The sequence below is a fragment of the Teleopsis dalmanni genome, chromosome 2, assembly GCF_002237135.1.
Source record: "Teleopsis dalmanni isolate 2A chromosome 2, ASM223713v2, whole genome shotgun sequence".
NCBI lineage: Eukaryota > Metazoa > Arthropoda > Insecta > Diptera > Diopsidae > Teleopsis > Teleopsis dalmanni.
This window is the reverse complement of record NC_051847.1, coordinates 143380547-143406101: the sequence shown is the minus strand read 5'-3', so window position 1 is coordinate 143406101 and position 25555 is coordinate 143380547. Positions and strand designations below refer to the sequence as shown.

Below are 25555 nucleotides of genomic sequence, written 5' to 3'. Positions count from 1 at the left end.
AGCTAAACCCCCATTCCAGTAATAAAGGAAAAGACAGATATTTGAATATAGAAGTTTTAGTATGCAGACAATATCTATGCCTAAACAATTTATTGCACTCAAATAAATTTATATATAGCTTTTTTTAATGTATCTCAATCTCAAAGTTTTTATATATGTAATAATGTATTATAATACAATTTTTTGCAGTGTATTTTGCCAACATAATAGAAAGCATAACACATAATAAAAGATTGGCAACGCAGGTAAACGTAAGCGAAATGTCAAAATGTATTTGTCATACATTTTTTTACATGGAATTATTTTAGTTCCGTGATGGCTGCTGTGTGCAGGCTTTCAAGTCGATTTTTAGTTTTATCGAAAAATTCGGTTCATATCAGAAATTTTAGTAATTATAGAAATCTAAACAGTGCAAGACAAAACAATGTGAAATTATTTAGTATAATTGGTGGCGGCGTTGCCGCATTTGTGTGTGCAAATTTATTGAAAACAAATACAGTGCATGCTTCGTCAATGAGCAAAATCGAACGAATGCGAAAGGTGAGTTCAGTTTGTTGCTGCAATTTATTATTATTATCTTTTATATGCAATATGGGAATTACTCTTAATATACAAATAAATGAATTTCTAAATAAATAATAACACCCAATATGGTCAAATGAATGAAAACTCCAATTTGCTATACATTTTTTTTCATTCTATTTTTAGTTATCTTCTTATCATTCATTTGACATTTGTTTACGTTGTTTGGTTCTGCTTTTACGTTGTTTTGTTGTTGATAAAATCAGATCTTCACGTGTATTTTGTTTTTGTTTTGAATATTGAAATTCGTAAATGTTATTATTTTACCGGTTAAAACTGGAAATTAACGTAAAAGAGGTGAATGAATTGTTTTTTTTTTTGACACCAGAAAAGTCAACGTTTTTTTGAGACATCATTAACTTTAAAAAAAAATAGTTGCTACAAAATATTGATTTTGCCTTTGAATTTTTTACATGCAAAATATAATATTATTATTATTACAAGTTCAATTATTACTTTTATACATATACATACTTTTATACATTTTTGAATTAACATTGTTGCTTCTTGTTCTTGTTGCTCTAATCAGCCCTACACCTTAATGTATACATCACATAGTGAAAAAAGAAATTATAAGTAAATTTCAAAAAATATTAGATTTGTAAAGATCTGAAAAGAATTCTTATATCATTAGCCTCAATCAAATACTACAATATATATATATATATGTATGTGTGTTAAAATATTATGTTTAGGCTAGTTGAGTCAGTGCACTTGAGCACTTCTACTCTCTATTAACTGAGAGGTTTCTTCATAACCCCTCTCTACGCCTTGACTGGATTATTGTTTACTCTTCATCTGACTAAGCAATAATTGACCTCAGATCTGTTGTAAAATATAACACAATTCATTCGAAATGATTTACGTTCATATATAGTCATGTTATTATTAACACCAAGTAAAACTAAGCTATACATTTGGTGACTTCATCAACAAAGATAAAGACAAAGATATTACGTGAAGAAAATAGGTGATTATCGATACCGTGCGTCGTCTCTGTTATTTCTTTTAAGATCTGTAAATTTCTCTTTAGTTAATTTCACAATTATACAATTTAAAAAATTATCATACAGTTATATACAATAATAAAAAGATTACCCTCTGTACTTGAGTGTATCAAAACGCGAAACATCACAACTCTGCAACGTTCGTTGTTGTGTGATACATTAGATCAGAGCTGTCCAAAACACGGCCCAAAGGCCTCATGCAGGTGTCTTCCTTATAAATATTATTGCAAGAACGGTTTAATACGAAAGTACAAGGCGCAAAGCATAGGGGAAATTACACAGATTTGCACGGTTTCAAAAATAAATTTTATATATCAGTTAAAACATTTTGGTTGAAGTTTTACTAAGTTTAAAAAAACTTCCTTTTGTTCCATGCTTATTTTTAACACCAATAACAAAAACAACCTATATCTTAACTTTTATTAGATTGACACCTAACTTCCTAATTTTGAGAATATATCAGTAAAGTAGGTATGTATCTTACTGATTCATCGAATAGATGATCTGACTATAAGTAGCTATATTTAAAATATATATATATTTTCGATCTACTCATTACCTACATCTATATACGAGCTTTATCAGAATAAAAATTCAATATGGATCTTAGCGTTCCAAAGCCTGTTCCACTGATAAAGATTTGAAAATTAGAGTTTCAGAATATATTAAGACTAAGTAATGGTCTAAACCTTTATTCTGATAAACTACAAATTATCATCAATCACATCACACTTCACCGAATGTAATAACTGTTTTTTTTTTTTGTTAATCTTTGATTCTTAAAGTGTACTATAACATTATGTATCTGTGCAAGTGCGCCGATACAAATATCTTCTTTCTACTAGATTGCTAAGGTTACTAGGACTATATTCAGAATAAATTCAATTTTTTGCTACTTCTAGGTCCTATTGCCATTGCTTAACTATAAAACATTCACATTAAACTGGGAATAATTCACATTATTTCGTACACTTTTTCTATTTAGATAACTAATAGTATATATTTTTTTTCTCTTACCATACCTAGTAAGTATTTCTCAATGTTTTATAGATGTTCACGATAGCAACACTTACGTTACTCGATTAAATTTCAAGACCATTGGTTGTCAGCGTCTTGCTCTTTATTATAAGTTAAGAATAATTTAAGGCCACCACAATTAATGAAGTAAAATAATGTGCCACCACTAATCCTAAGTGGATAAGGATAACCGTGATGTAGGTTAGTAGTGAAAGCTAGTATGCCTAGTTTTATACCTCAAAACAGTATACAAATCAATGTCATTGCATAATTCGAATTATATATCCATATATATTACGTATATCATTCTGTTACTTCCAAAAACACAAAATATTAATGAATGTTTATATATTGAAATATATATATTCAAATAATTAAATTAAAAGCATATTGTCTTCGACTGAATACAAAAATATTTCTGTGAAAAATATCATTCATCTTTGAGAATACTTCCTTCAATCCACGTTCTCATCTCTCAAAGAGATGTTATTGTTATAATAGTTATTATGACGTTCTTAAGATTCTATGAAATTATAACTCACAAGTGTATAAACGATATTAAAATTAAAATAAATTGTAAGTAATAACAATAAATTTGACATTTAACGCCAGTCTTTGCATTTAGTGTCATTTTTCGGCTCACCCATATCAATAACATTGTACCTTACTTTAATCGAACAAATTGTTGAATAACTCAATCTGAGGCAAAAATCTTAACGATGATCAAATCTCTATTCTCTGCATTTTATTTATTTTTTTTATTTGAGACCAATAATTCTTTTGCCTGGTATTAAATTACCCATAACAATGGATGTGGTATGAGACCGCACACACTCGCACGCGCTGCGTTGCCTTTTACTACCATTGAAATGGTCTATTGAACTTGGCCCCGTCCCAATCAGAGCACAGTTGTCTGGGGACATGTCTGCAGGCTATAAAAATATAAAATTATTTCATTATCGTTTTTCATATAAATTTGGTATTCTACCACCTAATCTCGGTGATAATTCTTCATAAATGACTGACATCATCCTTTTTTAGCGTCATCGTACAGGCATCGACGATTTTATGCAGATACTGTTGTAGGTGGCAATTAAATTTCGAAGTCATTCATCATTTATTTATTTATTTCTTCTCTTTTCCACTCGATAATATGTGTTATTTATTTGGAAACAGTCATATCTTGTATAATGGCATTGCTGCTGCTTGATCCAATAAATGAAACACGTCCAACCGCGTATCCATTGTAAATCAGTCATGATATAATGTAATTGCATACAAAATATCAAAATGATATGATTAAATAGATAAATTTATTTTTATTATAATTTCAAGCATTTTTGAAACATAAATAAAGTTTGCTGTCAAACAGTGTGCGATGGCGTGGGAGTTTTCACTACTACTGCGGTGTTAAGTGGTTTCCATCTACCGTAGGCCTTGCGGCTGAGCAACAAATACTTTGCTGTATTTTAATTGGATTCGATTATTATGTAATTTTTTATTTTCTGTGGATTTAAATAAATTATCAATAAAGTCAAATAAATTTTAAAAAATCAAAGTCAAGTTTAATCAATAAAAAAACGTTGTGTTGTGAATGCTGTAACACAATACTTTAAATATACCAACTATACTTTTTAACTAATATTTTCTTTTCATTTAAATTAGCCTCCATTCCATTTAAATTAGCTACGTATGATACATATGGCAACGCTTAATTCATTTATACTAACCAATTTTAAATTAGCTTTTACATTAACATTTTAACAAATTAACATTTTGCAGATTTGTATTCTCTGCATTAATCATCTGCAAACACTAGTAGCAGTCTAATAGTATATTCACACTGTCTCATTTAGACATTTGCTCATTTACATTAATAAGGAAACGTTCACATTATAACGAGCTCATTTATGCAGCTTATAGAACTTTTATAAACTTCATTTAATATCATATCATATAAAAAAAATAAATATATAATTGACATATTAAATCCTGCCATAGATTGACTTCTATTTTTAGTAAACTGCATTTTGTTTACACCGCCTGTTAAATGACGGTTTTTAGTGATCCAGAATGGTAATAAATTTGCCTGCACAACACATACCTGGTGTTTCATCACAATATGTTACGTACAATTTTTAACCATTTTTCCAATAGTTACACTTGGATGAAGACTGTAATTGTAAAGGGGATTCTAATTGAAACCACATAAATTCAAATCAGCATGTATCCTTCGTCTTGTCTGTGTACTGCGAATTCGATTCCTTTTCTGCCTTGGTTGCCTCTGTTCACTCGTTTCTAATGATCGAGCAAGAGCAGTGTGAACTCGACCTCTTTCTTGCCTAGTTTGTCTCTGCTCACTTGTTTCTAATGATCGAGCAAGAGCAGTCTGAACTCGATATCTTTCTTGCCTAGCCTGTCTCTGCGCACTTGTTTCTAATGATCGTTATTCTCTTCTTCTTTTTACTTGATTTGTAGTTCGACCAATAGAACTTCGCTTTAGTGCCATATTTTAAATTTTAAAATTAAAATTTGTGGATTTTTCCAATATTTTATAATATAAAAACCTTCCCGGGGATATGACTAATAATTTTCCAAGTTTTGAATCCATCGAATACAGACAAACACACATTCATTTATATATATATATATTACATATTTAATTAGTAAAAACAAAAATTGTATTAAATATTTACTTCCTCAGCGCCTTTGTTTACAGCTCAGCTGTTGTTTGTTTACATTTTACATATAAAACATATGACACATATTTCAAATTTTGGTAATTTCCCTTGTGGGAATATTATTTTTAAGGGTTGCATTCGACAATTTCTGCCTTAAATAAGCTGGTTTATTGATAATGATCTCAATTATATGAAAGATTTTTGTATGGTAAATCGTCCTTATTAGTGGTTATAGAGCAAAACCGCCTTAATGAGACAGTGTAAATGTGCTATAAGTTTCAAAAATAAAATAAAATTATGGAAGAATTGTTACTAGGAATATGATACTTATGCATTACATCAACTATCTTGAAATGTTTAACATGATATAGCAATTCTTGAATGTCGGTAATTAATTAAAATCATATGAAGATAAATCTGATAAATTTGATGTATTAAATATATATCCGCCATATAGAAACATTTACCACGATGTAGCAGTTTAAGGTGTTAAAGAAACTAATGCTTTTTCGTGCTATGTACTTACGACTTACGATAGGTACGTTGGCTCATTATCAGGTTACAAAGTCCACACATAATTTATCTACAAACTTAATGGTCTACAATGATTATTGTATGTACATCTATTTATATTTAAAACACTACAAAAACAGTTAAGTAATAATCTAAAATTGCGGATGAAATTCCAAGTAAACAACGTATAATAATCAAAGAAAATAGTAGGCTTGTTTGAGTTACAAAAGTTTTTCGGATGTACAATCATTTTCAAACAACCTCTCCGAAGATTCTTAGCTTATTTCAATATTATATTTTTACACCCACAACTTGTCACCTCAAACAATCATTAATTGGAATGTATAAAATTATTTTTGAAAAAATAACTATTTTTGAAAAAATAGTTTAGCGATCTCGACCCAAAACTAACCTACGTCCAAAAAATCCATAAGTCTTTGATAGTGATATACTTATATCGCTATATTAGTTGTGCCGTAATAAAATTTATTGATGTTAAATACTTAACATTTACAAATAGTAAGAATCGGAAAAATCTCTTCAATTTTGAATTTGGACGCAAAAGTACGAAAAATATATTAGGTAAAAATATTGAGCTTTTCTTTGTGTGTAAGCTGTTCAGTGGTCGGATTGAATTTGTGTGTTTACATTTCCATGTTGTTTGCATTGTATGTTATAGTACAACTAATAACGTTTTACGTATTTTCAAGATATATACAACTTATGCAGAGAAATGGGAATAAAGAAGATTTTACAATATCTCTTACGTTTATATCATGTGTTGTTACGATTACACCTATTATTATTGATACTGCACAACTTAGGAAGTAAAAAGATGTCTTAAGAACAACAATTCAAGTACTGCCTATATTCGAAAAAACGGTTAACATTCTACAATCATACATAGAAGTATTGCTTCGTTTGGTATCGCTAAGAACATATGTATAGATCTATGTTTGGCTTATATCTAGACAGACCAATCAATATTCTAAACATAAACTAGCCATATCAGACTATCCATATTCAACTATCACTGCATTCATATTTATTGGTTCATTTAGCAAGATAAACAATTTCAATATCAGGAAGCCATCTCATTCAACTTGGTAATAGTTATGCCTTCAGTCGTGTTGTATAGAATAGTTTGGCTTTAATGTTAGTTAAATTTTCGGCTATGAGGATATTTTCATCTAAGTAATAAGTTAATGTAATGTGTCTTTTTAAGATCAATAATGGCTGCTGGATATATGGTACTTACTTCAACTTTTTTATTAATAATTTGTACGATTACATTAAATAAAAAATCTTTAAATTATTCTATATTATTAAATTATATTCTGTTTTACTAAACAGAAAATTTTAAATGTAATAATTTACTCTATTTTTTCATGGAACTGCATAATGAATATCATGCATTCTTCTAAAGATCTTTTGCTGATTATTTTTTTATGTATTCAAATTCCAAATATGGTACTTATTGATTATTTGATTGTTTATTATGAGCTTTTACTAATAATATTCAGTCTTCTTCATTATCGGTATGGGTGCTTTTAGTATCATAAAGCTTCCTTTCCAACCCAAGTAGTAAATAACCGCCGTTTTCTTACCACACATCTAGATTTAGGATACAATTTTTAAATACTATGTTCACAGTTAATAAAGAAGATTATCATTTTGAGATTTTTATTTGGTATACCTATCATTGTTTAGAGCATACCATTACAAATTGTCTTAATCTCGATAGGGTTAAACAATTGAAGAGAAATTACACCATTTCTTCAACTTGGCTTTTGTAATTCTAGTTAACTAACTATTCAGCCTAGATATCATCGGCTACGGATCTATAAAAACTGCCAAAAGTTCAATTCAGAATCCCTATCATCATATATTATACGAGTATTTCAATAATTTTGAACAACCTCCATTGTTATAATTGGAGGTTGTTAAATCAATCAGATTGTAAAAATTTCTGATTGTACTAAGGGAAATTGTATAATCCATTATTATCATGTATTCAAAGTAATTGGCCCTCAGAAAAAAAAATTTTAACAGCATTTTACTGCTTTAGTATATTTACAGAATAAATAATATTTATTTTATGACATATTTTATTTATATCCATTTTCCTTAAATATTAATCATTTTCCTTTAAACGGTTCTCCTTTAAATAATTAAAAATACTTATAAATGATTTAAATGCCATCAACTAAAATTAATGTTCTTAAATTATATTCATATAAAGTTTAAAAGAAATTAATAATTTATTTACTTAATTTAAGCGTGAAGATGACAAAACCATAAAATTAACACCACGCGAACGAAGATTTATCAAATTTGCTTCAGCTGAATATAATGGACAGCTTTATATGACACCGCAGGATTTTTTGGACTCAGTTGTGGAACAAGAACCCAGACGTATGTGTAAACAGTTTTTATTCTTCATATATTAGTATTGTTAATTTTCTTTTGTATATGACGATAGCACGCCTTAAGCGTCGATCAATAATGACTAATGACTTAAATCGTATTAAAGACACAACACCAGCATTGAAGAAAGGTTCAGCTCGTATGTTTAGAACTCTCAGAGATAATGGTAAGTACATAGTTGATAATATTTAGAATCATCCATTTAATAAAAGTAAATGTAAAAATCACTTGTGATTAAAATCTTGATCAAATTTTTATTGCAATATATTACACTATATAAAAGAATCACTATTTTTACTCTATATAATCTATACTAAAAGATCCAAATTTAACGTATGATTATGGTGCTAAATCAGGACCTAAAAATAAACGTATATAATTACTTTTAAAAATGTTCGGTTTATGATACAATATATTTTAACTATATACGGAGTTGCAAGAAGCCATCTAAAAGTAAACAATTAAAATGCAATTATGCAAAAAAAAAATTTAATAGATGAAATAAACAATATAAAAACGTGATATGTTAATATGAGATAGTGTAAAGGTTTCAGTTTGATTCGATTCAGATTGGACAATTTTGGCATTTAGAGTATCTGTATGTATACTTGTAGATATTTGTATATCAAACCTTCATGAAAATGGTTTTTCAGGTTATTTGTAACATAATGAAGCAAACTTTAGAAACGATATAAAAGTGTATACTCTTGATCACCTTAACGGGATACATGTTGTTGTTGTTGTAACTCACTGGGACCTGTAAGAGAATAGTATGTTGGGATATTCAAGACGATTACATGGGTGAGGAAGTGGAGAGATAATACTTGGTGGTCATGGAAGGGAAATGAGGATAAGGGTTCGATTGGGTAGGTGGTATTTAATTGAACATTTTAACCAGGGTTCAGACGGAGAAACCTGGCCACTTCAATGGAGCGAGTGCAAATGTTAATTGGACGCAGAGTTGTGTGCGTTGTAGGAAATGGTATACATCAATCTATTTGACGCTTTATTAGTTTCTTAGTTTTCAAGATAATCGAATTATATTAATGAAATCTTTAAGAACGGGTCTGAGATATATGAAATAGGTAAAAGCAATTCAATTAGAATACATTCACCTCTCACTTGAATTGTTTAATTTGAACTGCTTCCTTAAAGATTAGAAGAATCATTTATAAAAATATTAATATTAGTTCTTCAGTGATTTCATCATTTTTATCTTACCAAACACACTCCTTCATTTAAGGTTTATTGTTATTGTAAATAATTAATTAAAACAACTAATTTTTGTTAAAAATATTAAAAGAAATAAAATCTAAATTTTATTTTAATTTATATACGATATTAATATTTATTATTCTTATTTCAGGCATTATTTCATACACCGAATATTTATTTCTTTTATCTGTGCTAACAAGTAAGTATATAACTCAGTATATAATAAAATTTAATACATATAATAATTTATATTATAATTAAGTAATAATGAATTGTAATAATAAATAAATAAATAAATATAATGATTCTATTAACAATTTTAAAACATTAAATAAATATATTTTTTTTTTGTCATTATAGAACCAATTTCCGGATTTCGCATAGCTTTTAATATGTTTGATACTGATGGAAATCAAAGAGTCGATAAAAAGGAATTTTTAGTGGTATGTAAATAGTAATTTCAAAAAATAGTTTAGAACTACAAAACTATTGGAACAACATAAAGAACTAGTGAGGATCATCAATGACTCAATAAACCGCAGTAAAGTCCCCAATAATTTTTTTATTTTGATTTTAAGTTAATTATGTAAAAAAATATTAGGTATTTTTAATGTTTATTTATTTTTTTATTTAATTTTTCCATATACCATAAAATTTAATTTAATTTTTTATAATTTCTTTTTAAACTTTTTTTGTAGTTAAAACATATTTTCGGTGGTTCATTTAACGAAAGAAATTTGGATGAAGACACACGCCAAGTTGTAAGCATTTTTTTTTTTTTACTTTTTTTTTAATTTCTAACTGTATGTCTTTATTACCGTAAGTCTTTTTAAAGCAGCGACTCGAATTAGTATATATTTATACACAATAATACTACTAATTCAAATTTAAATGAATTTATTTTAATATGTAAAGTATATGTTGTATATAACTATAAATAATTAAAATTTAGGAAGATTCGAATAGCAAAGAAATGTATATTTAATTTATTTTATTGTTTTTATATTATTTAATACTTATTATTATTATATAAAATATTTAGTATAATTTAATGCATTTAGTATATTAATGTACACTTAAGTGTCGGTAGATACCCTTTCGCCTCACATAATTATTAATGTTGTTAATAGTCCGTTCCTCTCGAAAAACTCCACTTAGGAGAGAAGGGCAGGAGTAAGTAAGTACGTAAAAGAGTAGACTGGTTTAAACTGGTTAGCCGGTACATTAAAAATCATTATCATTGTAATCGTTTGTATACTTTACTATCTGTTACTTAATTTACAAATAAGAAAATGTTTCTGTCGGTTTCCATATTTCTTTGTAACTTTATTTGCGATTAGTAGTCCTGATTCTGTCTCTAGGTTTGCAGATAATCCTGAGAAATGAACATCCAGTAAAAATTGTATCTTTTCCTCTTCACCTTCGGTGGAGTTACCATCTTCTCGCTTAATATTGGTGGAATTGGCGCTGTTGCCTTTTGAAAGCAACTTTGTATTCTGTAATCAGACATAGAAGGTTCACTGGATACTCTCCAGTTTTTGACAAACTCACAACCGCGAGTATTTCCTATAGTAATACCTTGGACCTCTTTGCGTGAGTTAGTTGCAAATGTTGGTGAATTGCCTACATTAAGTATTGTTAATTTCTTACTAGTTATAAATTCAAAAAGGTACTCACCTCTTGTGTTGATGTTTATACTTTTCGTTGTGCGCTTTGGAGTCGCAACCAAGTATGAGTGGCATTTTCATATTCTTTCAGTAGCCCACCAGTTTATCGACCTCTACAGATGGTATCTGAGTGTCGTCTCCTGGTAGATAGCCTGTAGCTACGAGAGAGAGAGATCTAAGGCATCAATGTCCTCACTTCCGTGAGGTTTCACACTGCTTTCGTTAATCTCATGTCTGGCCGCCTCCTCTACTTGTTCCGCAACGGCTGCTGATAGCGTTCCCTCAGCTGGTGTGGTTGCCCCAGCCGAGTTACTTCCCTCTTTGTTCACCCGCCCCTTATGTAAGTGGACCGAGACGGAGCTGAACCTGTAAAAGACCCTACAGCCGTTGGTTTTAATGGCCTCCTGCGACAGGCTGTCAATCCCAATCGTCAGAAGTTTTCCATTTTTCACATCCTTGCCGCTAATTACTCTCCATAGCTGAGTATGCAGACCCTCATTCTGCGTGATGAGTAGTTTTAACAGCTTTTCCGTATCAACACCTTTGGCTCTCGGAAGGTAGACCGTCATCATGTATATACTCGGTATGTTGTCCCCGGTACACGTGGTGAGTTCAACACCAGCCCATCCGTCCAGCTCAGGTGCCGCCCTGTGAACGAATTTCGCCGCTTCTTCATCTACACAGTCAATTAGTATGAGTCCTGACCGAAAGTGTATTCCGCTGAATCTTAGCTTGGAATCCCATCCCTTATACATCTTCTCAATGAGGAGTTCTTCGATCTTTCCTTGTTCGTCTCTCGAGAGAGTTGCCTCCGGGTAAAACTTGGGAAGGATGACTATTCTTAAGCTATTGGCTACACTATCATAGCTACTGCCCGATAATGTTTTTCTCGGTTGTTTTGGTGCAGCCATTTCCGTTATATTTTTCACTGGCAGAGGTTTGTCATTCCCTCTGCTCTTTTTAGCCGATTGGACATCGATCGGATTAATTTCTTGGGCAGGCCTCTTCTTAGAGTCTTGACTACCTTTTGACCGATTCAGCGCCTTTTCCTTTGCCGCGGCAGGCGTTAAGCCTTCCTTGAGGTAGCGCAAATACCATTTGGTACCCGCACCACTCAAGCCAGTCGTTTTCCTGACTTCGCGTAAGCTTTGGCCTGAAGTCAGTCCAGTACTTGTCGAGGGCTGTGGTAGTGTTTCGACGGTTGCATTTTTCGGTGCAACTTTCGAGCCCACAGTTTCTTGACTTTCCTTCCATAACGGAATTCCCGTTTTGGATTCAAACAGCAAAGAACTAGTTATGTTCCTAGGCTCTTCACCCACTTTCCACAAGTGTGCCTGGCGATCGGTATGTTGGATATCAAACTCCATCCAATCAGCCAGGCTAGTTGCAGTATGTGTTCCTGCTAGTTTTTTTATAATATTATTTTTTTGTTCCATATAGGTCCCACGAGTGTGGGGGAAAATAGGTCCGCCGTATCATAGCCCCCGGTAACACGGTAAGCCCACAGTTACTCACTGAGGCGGGCAGGTATCAGTGAGGTGCGACGCTAAAATACAGTCTGTTACCCCCGACTGCAAACAAGTCCGATGAACACGCGCAATTCCGGATTGGGGGAAAATGGTAATGGAGAAGAATTAGGAAAGGATGTTGGAGTGATTGCAGTTAGGAATTTTAGGAATCGGAGGGGTACAGGTATGGCTCGCATTAGCCGCTAAAAGCGTTACCAGGGATCACCACGTGGAGGCCCTCCTTTCGGAGGGGGTGAGTACTTGGGATTAGTCTCACCTGCGAGTCCGTCTAGTGAAATACTAGGATCCCCATATATATATAATATTATTTATAAAAATATTTATTTATGGTAACAATCGTTGTAGTATAATAATATACTTTTAAGTAGCAATGAACTATTATTTCCGCTACTAGTAACAAATATTTTAACTATACGTTTAGTTTTAGTTTTTTTGTGATTGATTAATTTATCCCAATTAACTAAACTATCGTAAATTCCGTACGAGTGTGAGGATTCTCTCGAAAAAAGTATGATAGAAATAATAGTTGTACTAAAATATCACACATGTGACATAAAACGATTTTCTATCGTAATTTTTATGATAATTTCTCTCATGAATTTATTATCACTTTTCGTTAGAAAAAGTATCGTAAAAACAGCTTATCGCGACTGTGTTAATTGGGCTCCTACATTATAACGTCTTCTTTGTAAAATGTTGCTTGATACCACACATTTAATAGATCATATTCTATTAAATCTTATATACAAAAATATTAAGGGTTATTTATTTACTTTGCAAAATTCATATATTTTATATAATCGGATTATTGTTTTATGTATTTTTACGAGTTTATTTAAAACGTTATTATTTAGCTCTTTAGCTTATATTCACCAGAGGCTAAGGCAAGGTTATTAAAAATGCAAAAAGAGGAAAAAAAAGTTGAGAAACCAAAACCGAAACCTAAAAATTTATTTGTAAGTTTTTTAAATTAAAAACAAATTGTTAGATTTAAAAAAATTAATGTTATTCTTGTTTTGTTTGATTGGCTTTTATGTATGTGAATATACGTATTAATTGTTTATAGTTATTTTGTTTAATGATTTTAAATTGATTTATTTTTAATGCTTACACAAAGCTTACTCTGCAAGCCTCTTGAAATGTGCCTTTCTTGCTTCAAAGTTCAATAGTTTATAAGATATTAAATTTTTTTATAAAATAATAATCTTATAATACTATACTACATGATATTAATTCTCAACTCTTCAATTGAAATGTGTTATAGATCTAATTGAGAGTAAAAATATCATTAAAAAAATTTAATTCGTTAATGTTTTGTTTGTTTTTTTTTTTATTTAATTACGTTTTAAACAATTTTCAGAGTTTTTTTATATTAATTTTACTTATTTTATATATATTTTTAAATGCTGCTATTTTTCTTATAACCTATTTTCTATTGACGGTTTAAAATGGATAATATTAAATTATAAGCACTATTTTTTTATTTTCGTTATATCATTTTTCATTTACTAGATATAATAAAATTAAAAAAGAATATCTATTTAGTCGCTTTAACTATCGTCACAACACCATTTGGAAGTTATTGCTATAGTCAGGAATTTAACTTACCATGTTTAATAATAGATTGTGCAATTTGCTATTTTACTTAATTTGATCTATAAAGATTTTTCATATTTTAACAAAATCGATTTTTTTCTAAAATATTCCGCACTGTTAGTAATAGTCGAACGTAAATAGTCAGTTGTGACTTCTGTAACGGATCGATACATTGGGTCGATCTATTGAGCCGTATTATGACTTTTATTAGAAATACATAATCGATCGTGACTGTAATTTTTTTTCTTTTGAAATCGATGCACTACTCTATTTCTATGCTTATTACAGCCTTTGTATGTCTATTCCTTTGTTGTAATCTCTGGAGTTGCGACGTCCAATGATGCAAATCTAAAGCATCATTTGGTTTCCATTGACAATTAAACTTTTGCAATATTATTTCAAATGGTAGGACTATTGATAGACAGATCCAACCGATAATTTTAGCAGTGACACAACAATATATAGTAGTTGCATTTCCACAGATGCACAATGCCACAAGTTCATTAGTACATTTTTCCTCTTCATTTGGCATGTAATTAGATTTCTTTTCGAACATAACTTCTAGATATTTTATTTATCGTTAATATTTAGTGTTTTATCTCCAAGAGTTGAGTATTAAAAATCGGAATTTAATATTTCTTAGTAAAAAGTACGAATTCTATTATCTGTGGGTTCATTCCAAGTTCACACTCACAATTGCCCGCTTGTTATATTCGCTAATAAGATCACATCATTAAATATATTATTTAGTAGTTGAAACTTATTTTTAAAGGGACGACATCAGAAATTTACAAACCTATTCCATCAACAGCTATATCCATCGATATGTATATCTTAATATATAAAAACATATATTATATGTATGCTATATTCATTTTTGGTTAATATCCTTTTTACGCTAATTAGTTATTTTATTACTTATTTATATTATTAGTTATTAGTACTTTCATCTTAATCTTAGGAAAGATTATTCATTGCATCGCTTTCTTATTTTTTTTTTTTTGTTCTATTTTATCATTTATTTTTGTGTTCTTAGAAAAATAGTTCACTAAAATGGCATTTTAGCTTTTATTATAAATTTTTTATTTAGTAGAATTCTTATATTATTATTTTTTTTTTGTTTAGTGTATTTTTTTTAAACCGTCAAACATATAATTATTTATATCCTTTTGTCCACTACAACACTACATAAACAAAATTTTCAATTTTTATTATAAGTTTAAATAACATCGTTTTAATATTCCCGATCCCTATGTATGGATATAGATATACTTCTTCAAACATTTTTTTATTAAAAATTGGTTCACTTATTGACATTCCCAAAACCCAAAAAGTTTTATTATTCAGTTCTTAAATCTTTTTTTGTTTTTTCATTTAAGTTACTCATATTTTTTTTCAACTATGTTCCCGATAATTGTTGAATTCTAACATTAGTATTTACAACTTCCAAAATCGTGACTATAAAAACAATCACTATTAGTGTCAGCTAGACGAGCTATTAATTATTATTAAAAGGACCAATAATCAATTTGGCTATCCTTGAAATTATACTATCCGAGGCGACAATCTCCTAAACTAAAAAGAACAAATTAAGGCTATTGATAATCCTTATGTGCGTTGGTTCAAGACTTTGAATCTCTTTCAGTTCAATAAGAGCATAATAGAAACTGGATCCCTGTCCACAACAATTAATATTTTATCTAATATTTAATATTTTATCTACATTTTTCAGAGTCTGAAGATTTCAAACTTCTTTATCCCATCTGTTGAAGATGATAACTAAGAAGGTGTCCAATTATAAATCAAAAATTAATTCCCTTTCAATGTTTCTTTTAAAATTACTAGTTACAATAAAAACTTTGGAAATTTTAACAAATTGATATACCCCGTTTCTATTTATGATTTATTTATCATTTTTCACAATACGCAAGAAATTTTATCATAATTAAAGTTAAGATTTTATATCCCAGAGATATAATAATTCCTAAGAACGGGTTAGTTTCTATTGGAATTATTTTAATTCCTACAATAGTTTTAACTGGTTATCGACTCTGCAACTTAATATGCATATATTTAATCTTTTTGAGAGTTGTCTTGTGATAATTGGTATTCCTTATACTCCAATTTAAAAATTGTATGATCTATTTCTGTTCCACTATATTAGCTGTTTTGCATAATACATCTATTTATTCACTTATATCGCACCCTTTGTATTTCACAATCAAAAAATGTCTGTGAATGAACACCCTGCACTCATTTTTACAATTTTATATACTTGTATATAATATATATTTTGTGATAATACTGTTTATGCCGTCATTCATGAAGCATTTCTTAAAATTATTTCTATATATGAGTAGCGTTTTTAACGTGCATGCTCATCTGTTGATGCATGACAAAAACTCTTTATACTACTAAGAAATTTAGAAGCTCTATTTAATACTGTCTACCAAGTTCAGAAATTTTTTAATTGCCAGTTTATTTCTTTAAGATTTGATGCCACATCATTTGATATAAACTCCATGCCACATAACTATTAACTCATGTCAAGTCAATTATTTATTACTGAAACTTATATGGGCTTCTTAAATATATACATATTAAATATGTTAATATATAAAAAAATTTAATCACATATCAAAAATTATTGTTTTCCAACGATCTGTTGTTATCCGAGAAGAATTTGCTTTCGATATATCTTTAATTACAATGGAAAGCAGTTTCAAATATATACATTCTTTATGTTTTTCACTTTATCATTAAGTTCTTCTTACTGTATTGAAAGCACGACAATTTTATATTGATATATCTCCAATTAGGAAGGACTACAATGAAAAGAAGTTTTAGAAATATACATTCTTTATGTCTTTCACTTTATTGTTATCTTCGTCTCAATCTATTTGGTTGTTTATCCTTTCGATATTTTCCAATATATGTTCTAGTTTTTTCCTTTGTTATAATTTTGTTGTTTAAACTTATATAAAAATCGATATTTTCGAGGAAAATATTAACATTTGACTAAATATTCCCATTTTTTATTAACCAATTCCAAAAATAATCTACCAATCCCTCCCAGATGGAACGCATATTTAGTGGTGCATGGAAGGACAAACGTGGTCAAACTAATGATACTAAAGATAAAACTAATGATGATGATACTGAAAATGATAATGATAACGATAATGAAAGTAAGAAACCAGAACAAGATGAAAAACTTAACAAAGAAAAACAAAAGAAACACGCGAAAGATAACGTTGAGGTAAAAAGCTTATTAATTGAAATAATCAAAATTATTACTATATGTACTAATATACTATATGTCAACGTATAACTTAACATATATTTGTGTATATTTGCTATATATGTTAATAAACAATCAATTATATAACAAAATAATGGTATTCGGACCGAATACGGAGTTAGGGTCCCGGTCTAAATACCACTATGTATAATAAATATTTAATAATAAATATTACAAAATACTACAAAATTTTTCCTAAGTAGGACGACTATATTGACGATGAGGAAGGTCTACAGCGAAAACATAAGGTGGACACTACACTACAAGTACATTTCTTTGGGAAGAAGGGCAATAACGATTTATATTACGATGGATTTTATAAATTTATGGATAATCTACAAACTGAAGTTTTAGAGTTAGAATTTAGTGAATTCTCAAAGGGTAACATACAAATTTCCGAACTGGATTTTGCTAAAATTCTTTTACGTTACACTTATTTGGCTGCGGATGAATATGATAAATTCCTGGACCGTTTACTATCACGTATCAAAGATGAGGAACAGGGCATCACTTTTGAAGAATTTCGAGATTTCTGTAGATTCCTTAATAATTTGGACGATTTTGCAATTGCTATGCGGATGTATACCTTAGCTGATCGTGCAATCTCTAAAAGTAAAATATTTATAAGAATATTATATAAAAAAAGAATTTATCTTATTTATATTTACCATTTTCAGATGATTTTTCACGTGCAGTTAAGATTTGTACCGGCTTTACTCTTTCCAAACATCTCATTGATACAGTTTTTGCTATTTTCGATGAGGATGGGGATGGTTTATTGTCATATAAGGAATTCATTGCTATTATGAAAGATCGCTTACATCGTGGTTTGAAAGTAAGAGGTTATGTCTTCGAGTACAGAGAAGATATAGATCAATATGCTAGCTCTGCTTATCCAAAATTAACGCTTTTGCGCCAACGTGTTTGTCGTCATTTAGATTATTTTTACGATGATAATTACTTTTAATTCGAATAATTTTTATTTATTTATTGCATTAAAAACACAATTTTTTCGCATAGTATGATCCAATTCAAATGACAAACATTTTTTTAGTACTACACAATTTTTAGATTTGCATCCAATTTTTGGCACTATCCTATATCTAATAACTGTCTTATGGTATATTATTTACTATTTCACGCATAAGCACCTACCGTCATTAAAATTGAATCAAACTATTAATTTAAAGAAGATGTTCCAAACTACTTCATACATTTTAGATTAGTAGCTTATACGACATAAATCACACTTACATGTATTGATATGACATATATGATAATCATTGTAGTTATATATAATATGCTTTAATTTTATTTACATATATATATATATATAATAACTTTATATGCGTATTATACTTATGCTATTTTTAAGTTTCTTTTCAATTTTAATTTAAATATTTTGCTTGTTACTCTTAAATCGTTCATACACATATTATAACTTTTAATTTTGGAAATTTATATAAGCGTTGTTATATATATAAAAAAATTTTAGAATTGTTAAGAATTTAATATTTTTTATTTAATTGAAATGGACTTTTAGAGAATTTTATATTTATATTTGTATGCAAATTTGAGAACCCAAGAACTTTGTGATAATTAAAATCTATATAAAAAGTTTTTCGAATAGTATTAAATTGGAAATACAAAGAATAACTCTAAAGCTTTAACAATTTAAAAAAATTATAATAGCTGATTAGAAAATCCATAAGCTGTAGGTTATTGTTCTAATTAAAAAGCATTGGTTGTTATTAGAAAAAATAATAAAAAACTTGAAATTTGAATAAAGTTTCGTATAGCTTTAACTTGGTTCAAAATTGAAACAATTGTATAAAGACTTATACAACCAACGGATATTCCCAGAGACATCTGATGATGATAGGTATTTGGCAATATTTAAAACAGCTATACTATAATAATTTATAATTTGCTAAGTGACTTAAAAAAAAATTAATATGGGATTTAAATCTAAATTAAATAGATTTCAATTAAGTTGCTCTCTCCCGCTATCTTGTTAATATTTATACTAGCGACCGCACTTACAATACAACCAAGATTTGTCATTCAAGCAAAATTTTTTAAAGTTAATTTTCTTGAAAACTTATTAAATTGAATTTATTTAATCACTAACTTTTAGACGAATTTTATTTAGTCTGCTAGCATATTTTCTCATTGTCATTTAAAGATGCAGACTTACAGTTTTGGTCACAGTCACGGTGTTTTTATTCTTGATTGACAAGTTTATAAGTCTAATTAACTGTAAAAAACTTATGGAACTAATGTAAATCAATAGAATTGACATTGACTATATAAATGCAATAATAACACATGCAAAACCTTGCCAAAATGTAATCAATTGCTTCTTCAAAAGTATCTAATAACTTAGGAAACTCATTAACATCTACAAAGCAATTTCTATACCTAAAAAAAAATAATATATTAAATGAGTAGTAATTGAGAATGCTGATTATAATAATATTCATAACCTTATATTTATCTTAATTGTCTACCAAATCACTTTTAATCTAATGCTGGTGTTATTGTTGTATCCCTAATAATAGTACATCTCCTATGGTAGCTAGTTTCGGTAGTTTTCCTTGAAAACGCTGAAACTTAGATAGGAATTGTAATAAATTATTGATTAATAATGCTATACAAACAGGTAATAACTTACTTATTTAATAATAACCAATGAGCTTGACACTTTGGCTTTAGAGATAAGCTAAGTATTGTGATATATTGAATTATAGTGATATAAAATTTTACTGATAACGTACTTAATATGCTTTAATCTAAAAACTTTATTGTAAGCACATTGCCCTATAAAAATTTATTATTGTTCATATGAAAACTAATTAAATAACAAATCAATTTATTTTTATTTACATGCAGCTTTTTTTTTAACTGCTGAATCAAAAATTTTATTACTATTAAATTAATATAATTATTTTATACATCAAATTTACCGAATTTGTTATAATCACCTTGCCCTAAGAAATAAGTCCTCGGGTATGGAAGTAGTTGAAGTGGCATAAGGATAGAATCCTCTCCAATAAGCTAAAGTTAGCGTTTCCACATGCAAGTGTTTGGTTAATTTCAATATTGAGTATATTAATAAATTGAGTAATAATAGTCCCAATAGCTGAAGACTAGATAGTGATACAATAGATGTTCTGATATCTCTTTTTCGAGCGCCGGCAAACACAAACTACAGAAGTTATGACTGGCAGTTTTTATGTATACAAAATGTATATAAAATAAATTATAGTAATAATTTTTACTTAACTGTTTGAAAATCTCGTATTTTAAAATGAAGTTCAAATAATTTGTTCGAATTTTAAATTATTTAGTCAACATATCTTAAATCAACTTATCTTAACTTAAATGAGCCTTGTCTGTCCCCATTAGAGAAACTACGACAAATATTACCAACTGATTTAAATACTATATTTATAAAAATATATAAAAGTCCATTTTACCAAAATTGTGATCGGTTTTATGCCCCAAACATTCCAAAATTAAAGACTTATTAAATAATGTACACAAATTATGATTTAAACTCTAAAGTTTATATATATGAACATCATAGTTTCATCATGCTCGCATTAAGAACAAACTTAAGATTTATATAAATTATTACTTTTACGCTTAAAATATAATTTAACATTATTTATTTCTTACATATATCCAAAAAAAAATATTCTTTATTAATTTAAAAATTGTTTTTGTTAAATTAATTTTACATGTAAGTTTCTTACATTTAATTGGATTGCTTTATTTATATTTATTAAACCATGTATCCTATATTTTTATTTGCAAAATGCGTATTCCACATAAAAAATAATAAATTTTTTTACATATTCTATAAAAATTGTTGTTTTATTATACTTTAGTTTTCATTAATATATTTGTTAATAGTTTTATTTTCGTTGTGACTAAAAATTTAATGTATATAGTGCAATAACGCAAAAAACACGATTTATTTAAAACAATATACAAAAAAAAATATAGCTTTATATGTCGCATTTGCCTCAATGCCTAATCTTTTTTTTCTATTAAAGTATTCTTTTAATCTCTATTTAATTGCCATCTCAATGTGTATACTTATTGATCTGTTATTCATTATTGAATCATCATTAAAATTATATATAATTAATCTTTTGAGTCATCATCTACATATATTTTTTTGTTTGTTTTTCTGATTTGTAATTAAAATTTAAAAAGTAACAAAACAAGGTTTAAAATTATTATATATTCAGCAATTCATTGCTGACATGGTTGACCTTACAAAGCCCGGCTGTCAACCTGTTCTGAACTGAACTCCGACTTTTTAATGTAATTAAATCGAGCGATATGAATTCAATTATTGTGGCTCAGCAATTTTGTTTGAAAGTAAATTTGCGCAATATAATGTCATCTAAATATCCAAACATTTAAAGGATTGAGATTTATACTCAAATGATTTAAAAGAATTTCACACAATTTTATTGTGGTATACTAGTTAAATTATAATTTGCCTTCCAAATAGACAATAAATAAATTGGATGATAAACTATTATACAAAGTTCTGTATCTGTATGGCACTCCATAGTATTACACACAAGTTTACCGATGATATTTTGACAAATAAATGTATACAACATTTAAAACATATATAACATACTTTTACCTCCATTTAATAGATCGATATTGTATGACTGTGGGTGTATGACTGTGGGATGCGATTTCGTTCTAATATAACAAATGAAGATTGAATATATTGGTTAACGTCATCATTAAATTGACAAAATTCTATGTTAGAACAGTTCAATTTTGAGACTTGAATAATTAAATTCAAGAAATATAATCAAAAAAACACTCGAAACAAATGTATTGTAAGCCAAAAATTAATTTATTTAAAAATAGAATGTTGTTATAATTCACTACTGCTTGAAAGTTTTGTTATTTACAAAATAGTTTAAACAAAACTAAGTTTAAACTAAACTATAACTCAAATTTTATACCATTAAACAATATTCAATTTTTATAATTATTATCTTTTTTTCTGTAGTCTACAACGAAAGCTGAAGGATGGGATGCATTTAAAATTTGTGTGAAACAGGATATAAGAGCATCCAGAAGCGCTCGTTAAACTGACTAGTAAAACAAGGTCTGACATCATATTTATTCTTCATATCGCTCAAAAATAAACTAAGAATGCACATAAATTAAGCCAAAAAAATCGTAATATAATCCGTTTAGTCTATTTATAAAATTTCAATAGCACTTTTAAAAAGTTATATACTCTAGCCTTCATTATTTTTTATCATTATTATTTATTATTTATTATAAAAAACTCTTTTGTAAATTAATTGAATAGAGCAAATTTTAAAATTTTGTTGTTATTATTGTTATTGTTGTTATTTTGTATGTATATTTTATTATTTTATTTAAATTAAAAATGTTTATTATTATTAAAGAAATGTAATTCAATAATTAATAAAAATCAAAATAATAAATATATTTGTTTCAATTTCGTCAACAAGAGCAGAGAAATCACAATACATATACATTTTTAAATATATTTCCTTAGAAAACATTCAAACTATATACGATTTATATCTCAAATCGTTATAAAGTTTAACGAGCGGAAAACAAATATTAAGGCCCTTAAAAGCATTATAAATGAAACGGAAAAAAATAATGGCAACAAATTAGTTATAATAAAACATCTCCATTTGCGTTGTTGATTGCCTTTTAGTTGACTTTCAACAGATAACAAATGGATGTACAATAGTATATCAGGAAATAGAAGTGCTTAAGTTTCTAAACAATTCATTAGCCAAATTTGAAATTCAAAAAATACCATCGCCTAGCTGCTGATCTTGGAACTCAATAAGTTCAAGCATCCTGCAGATACAGATATGTTGATATATATCTTCATTCATGTTTTGAATTTCAAATATGCACTGCACCGGCTCACACACAATAAAACCTTTTAAAATTAAAACAAAACTTGCCAAGATATAAGTTCAACCCTTGGTACTCGTACTTTCAGTCTCATAAAATTATTTTCGAATAATTAAATATGAGAAATAATTCCAAAAAGGCCATTGGTGATGGGTATTTGGCAGTACTCAAAACAGCTGTATAGTCATCCAAAAACTCAATTATTAAAAAATTTTGTTGTTGCAAATAAAACAAAAGGTTATAATTTTGTCATAGATCATTTATTTTATTCCGTACCGTCTGTGAGGAATTTTTCTATTTTTTTTTTTCTATAGCGGTCGACACTTGAGAAATTGAAGGAATATGAATATGAAACATGAGAGTGATGAAATGGGTGATTGTTTGTCAAAAGAGGAGCAACTATATCATCCGTAATCGATTCTGAGACTTTCCCTGGACTTTCATAAAAAGTTACTCGAATGAAGTCATCCGAAAATAGTGAAAAAAAGTAATTTGTGAACACTACAACCAATAGTATATCACTAAAATCAGTTGTGACCTTTTGACACTAATATCTTCGTGAAGTGAAGCTGTCTTCGTGAAGTGCACATCGATAGCTGTAAGCACATTTTTCGTGAATGTCCTACTTTTGGCTGACCAATATATCGAATACTGCTCTCAGTAAAGTGCAATATCGAATACTGAAACGAACTGCAATTCGTTTTAAGTATTCATGCATTTTATAACCGAATAAACATTAATTCATCAATAAAGCTATAATATATATTCTCATCAGAATTTGTTTTTCAAATAGACACAAAAATACACACTATCACTTGCCCCGTTCACACACCACGAAATATCGTATCGAATTAATTCGGATCAGTTTATATTCTACAAGAAATTCAGCGAGGAGATATTGACATAAATTTAGATTGTATATGTGCTTACAATAATCAGGCATGCTCTGAATTTCGACTTCATTTCAATTCGAAATTCAATTTGAAACGGAATGAACCCGTTTTGGGTGCTCCAGAAATCGAATATTTTCATGCGGTTTCAAAATGAAATCAAAATGAATAAAATGAATTTAAACACCTGTTTGTTGACTATTTTAACAAGTTGTGAAATATATTTTTGCCGTTTTGAAAAATATTCAAAATACTTAAGTGAAATTTTAAAATTTTAATAAGTAAAATAAAAAAAAAACAGTTTTTATAAAATGTTCGGAATGCTAACATTGGTGGCAGCTGAAAATAATAGTCACACAAATGAAAAAATAAAAAGACGGATTTTAAGAGATTGCAGCAATCCGTTAGATTTGAATGAGTCGACGTAGGTGGCTAATTCATACTGGATGAAACAACGAAAAATAAAGATTACTTCACAATAATTCAGATTGCGCTTCTGAATTATTGTGCGCAATCTTTTTACGAACAATCGCCTTCCAGTCGAGCCACACCTGTAATTGTATTACCATGAATAAAAAGTTTTCATGCTAAAGAATAAAAAAAAATGCAATTTACCTTTTTCCATCCCTGGATATCTTTGCTAGGTGGACCATGGCTGTTTAGCTTTCCTGTCAGTTCTGCCCATAGTTGCTCCGTGGCCACTTTGTCGCCTTTGACAAAGGCAGTTGCAATTTCCTTATGCATCTCCATAAATCTTAGCAAGATTCCATCTTGCACAGTGCTCTTGTGTTTACCCCTTCAAAATAAAATATCAAAATTATTATTTTTTTTATTTACATAACTTGAAACTGATTTAATTCAAAAAAAATGTAATTATACTTACATGTTATTTTCACCACTTTTAAATTTACAACTATTTCGATATGTGGTTTTAATCACATGTTTTTATGCGGATTCGATTTCTAGAGCAAGCAAATTCATTCGATTTCATTTGTGAAATCGCAAATGAAATGATAAAAGCAGAGCACCAAAATGTGAATTTAAATTGAAATCGAATTTTTTTTATGCGGATTCGAATTCTAGAGCATGCCAGAATAACTTTAAAACTATTTATTTAAATTTTTTATTCATATGAATTTTCATTAGTAAAGAACCAGACTCTTGTATTTTAACATAGTCCA

The 25555-nt window shown here is 28.6% G+C and overlaps 2 protein-coding genes across 6 annotated transcripts; one reads left to right on the top strand and one right to left on the bottom strand.

Annotated features, from left to right (window-relative positions):
- Positions 1–307: 307 nt before the first annotated feature.
- LOC119677603 (calcium uptake protein 3, mitochondrial-like) lies at positions 308–22855 on the top strand (the record flags this gene model as incomplete). 4 transcript variants are annotated; one of them, XM_038089015.1, is given in 11 exon segments in its annotated part: positions 308–540; positions 8080–8215; positions 8283–8393; positions 9594–9641; positions 9803–9885; positions 10141–10203; positions 13493–13594; positions 17311–17493; positions 17739–18147; positions 18213–18370; positions 22586–22855. In XM_038089015.1, coding segments are annotated over 11 exon segments (1599 nt in total). In that variant the 5' UTR covers positions 308–315.
- On the bottom strand, positions 10247–12947 carry LOC119677604. Of its 2 annotated transcripts, XM_038089020.1 has the most exons (3): positions 11120–12947; positions 10994–11065; positions 10247–10938 (listed from the first exon to the last, which is right to left on the bottom strand). In XM_038089020.1, exon 1 carries the CDS (start codon positions 12543–12545, stop codon positions 11268–11270), a length of 1278 nt encoding a protein of 425 aa, XP_037944948.1. In that variant the 5' UTR covers positions 12546–12947; the 3' UTR covers positions 10247–10938; positions 10994–11065; positions 11120–11267. The 2 variants fall into 2 exon arrangements, with proteins under 2 accessions (XP_037944948.1, XP_037944947.1); XM_038089019.1 differs by having other exon boundaries at positions 10247–11065.
- Positions 22856–25555: the final 2700 nt, after the last annotated feature.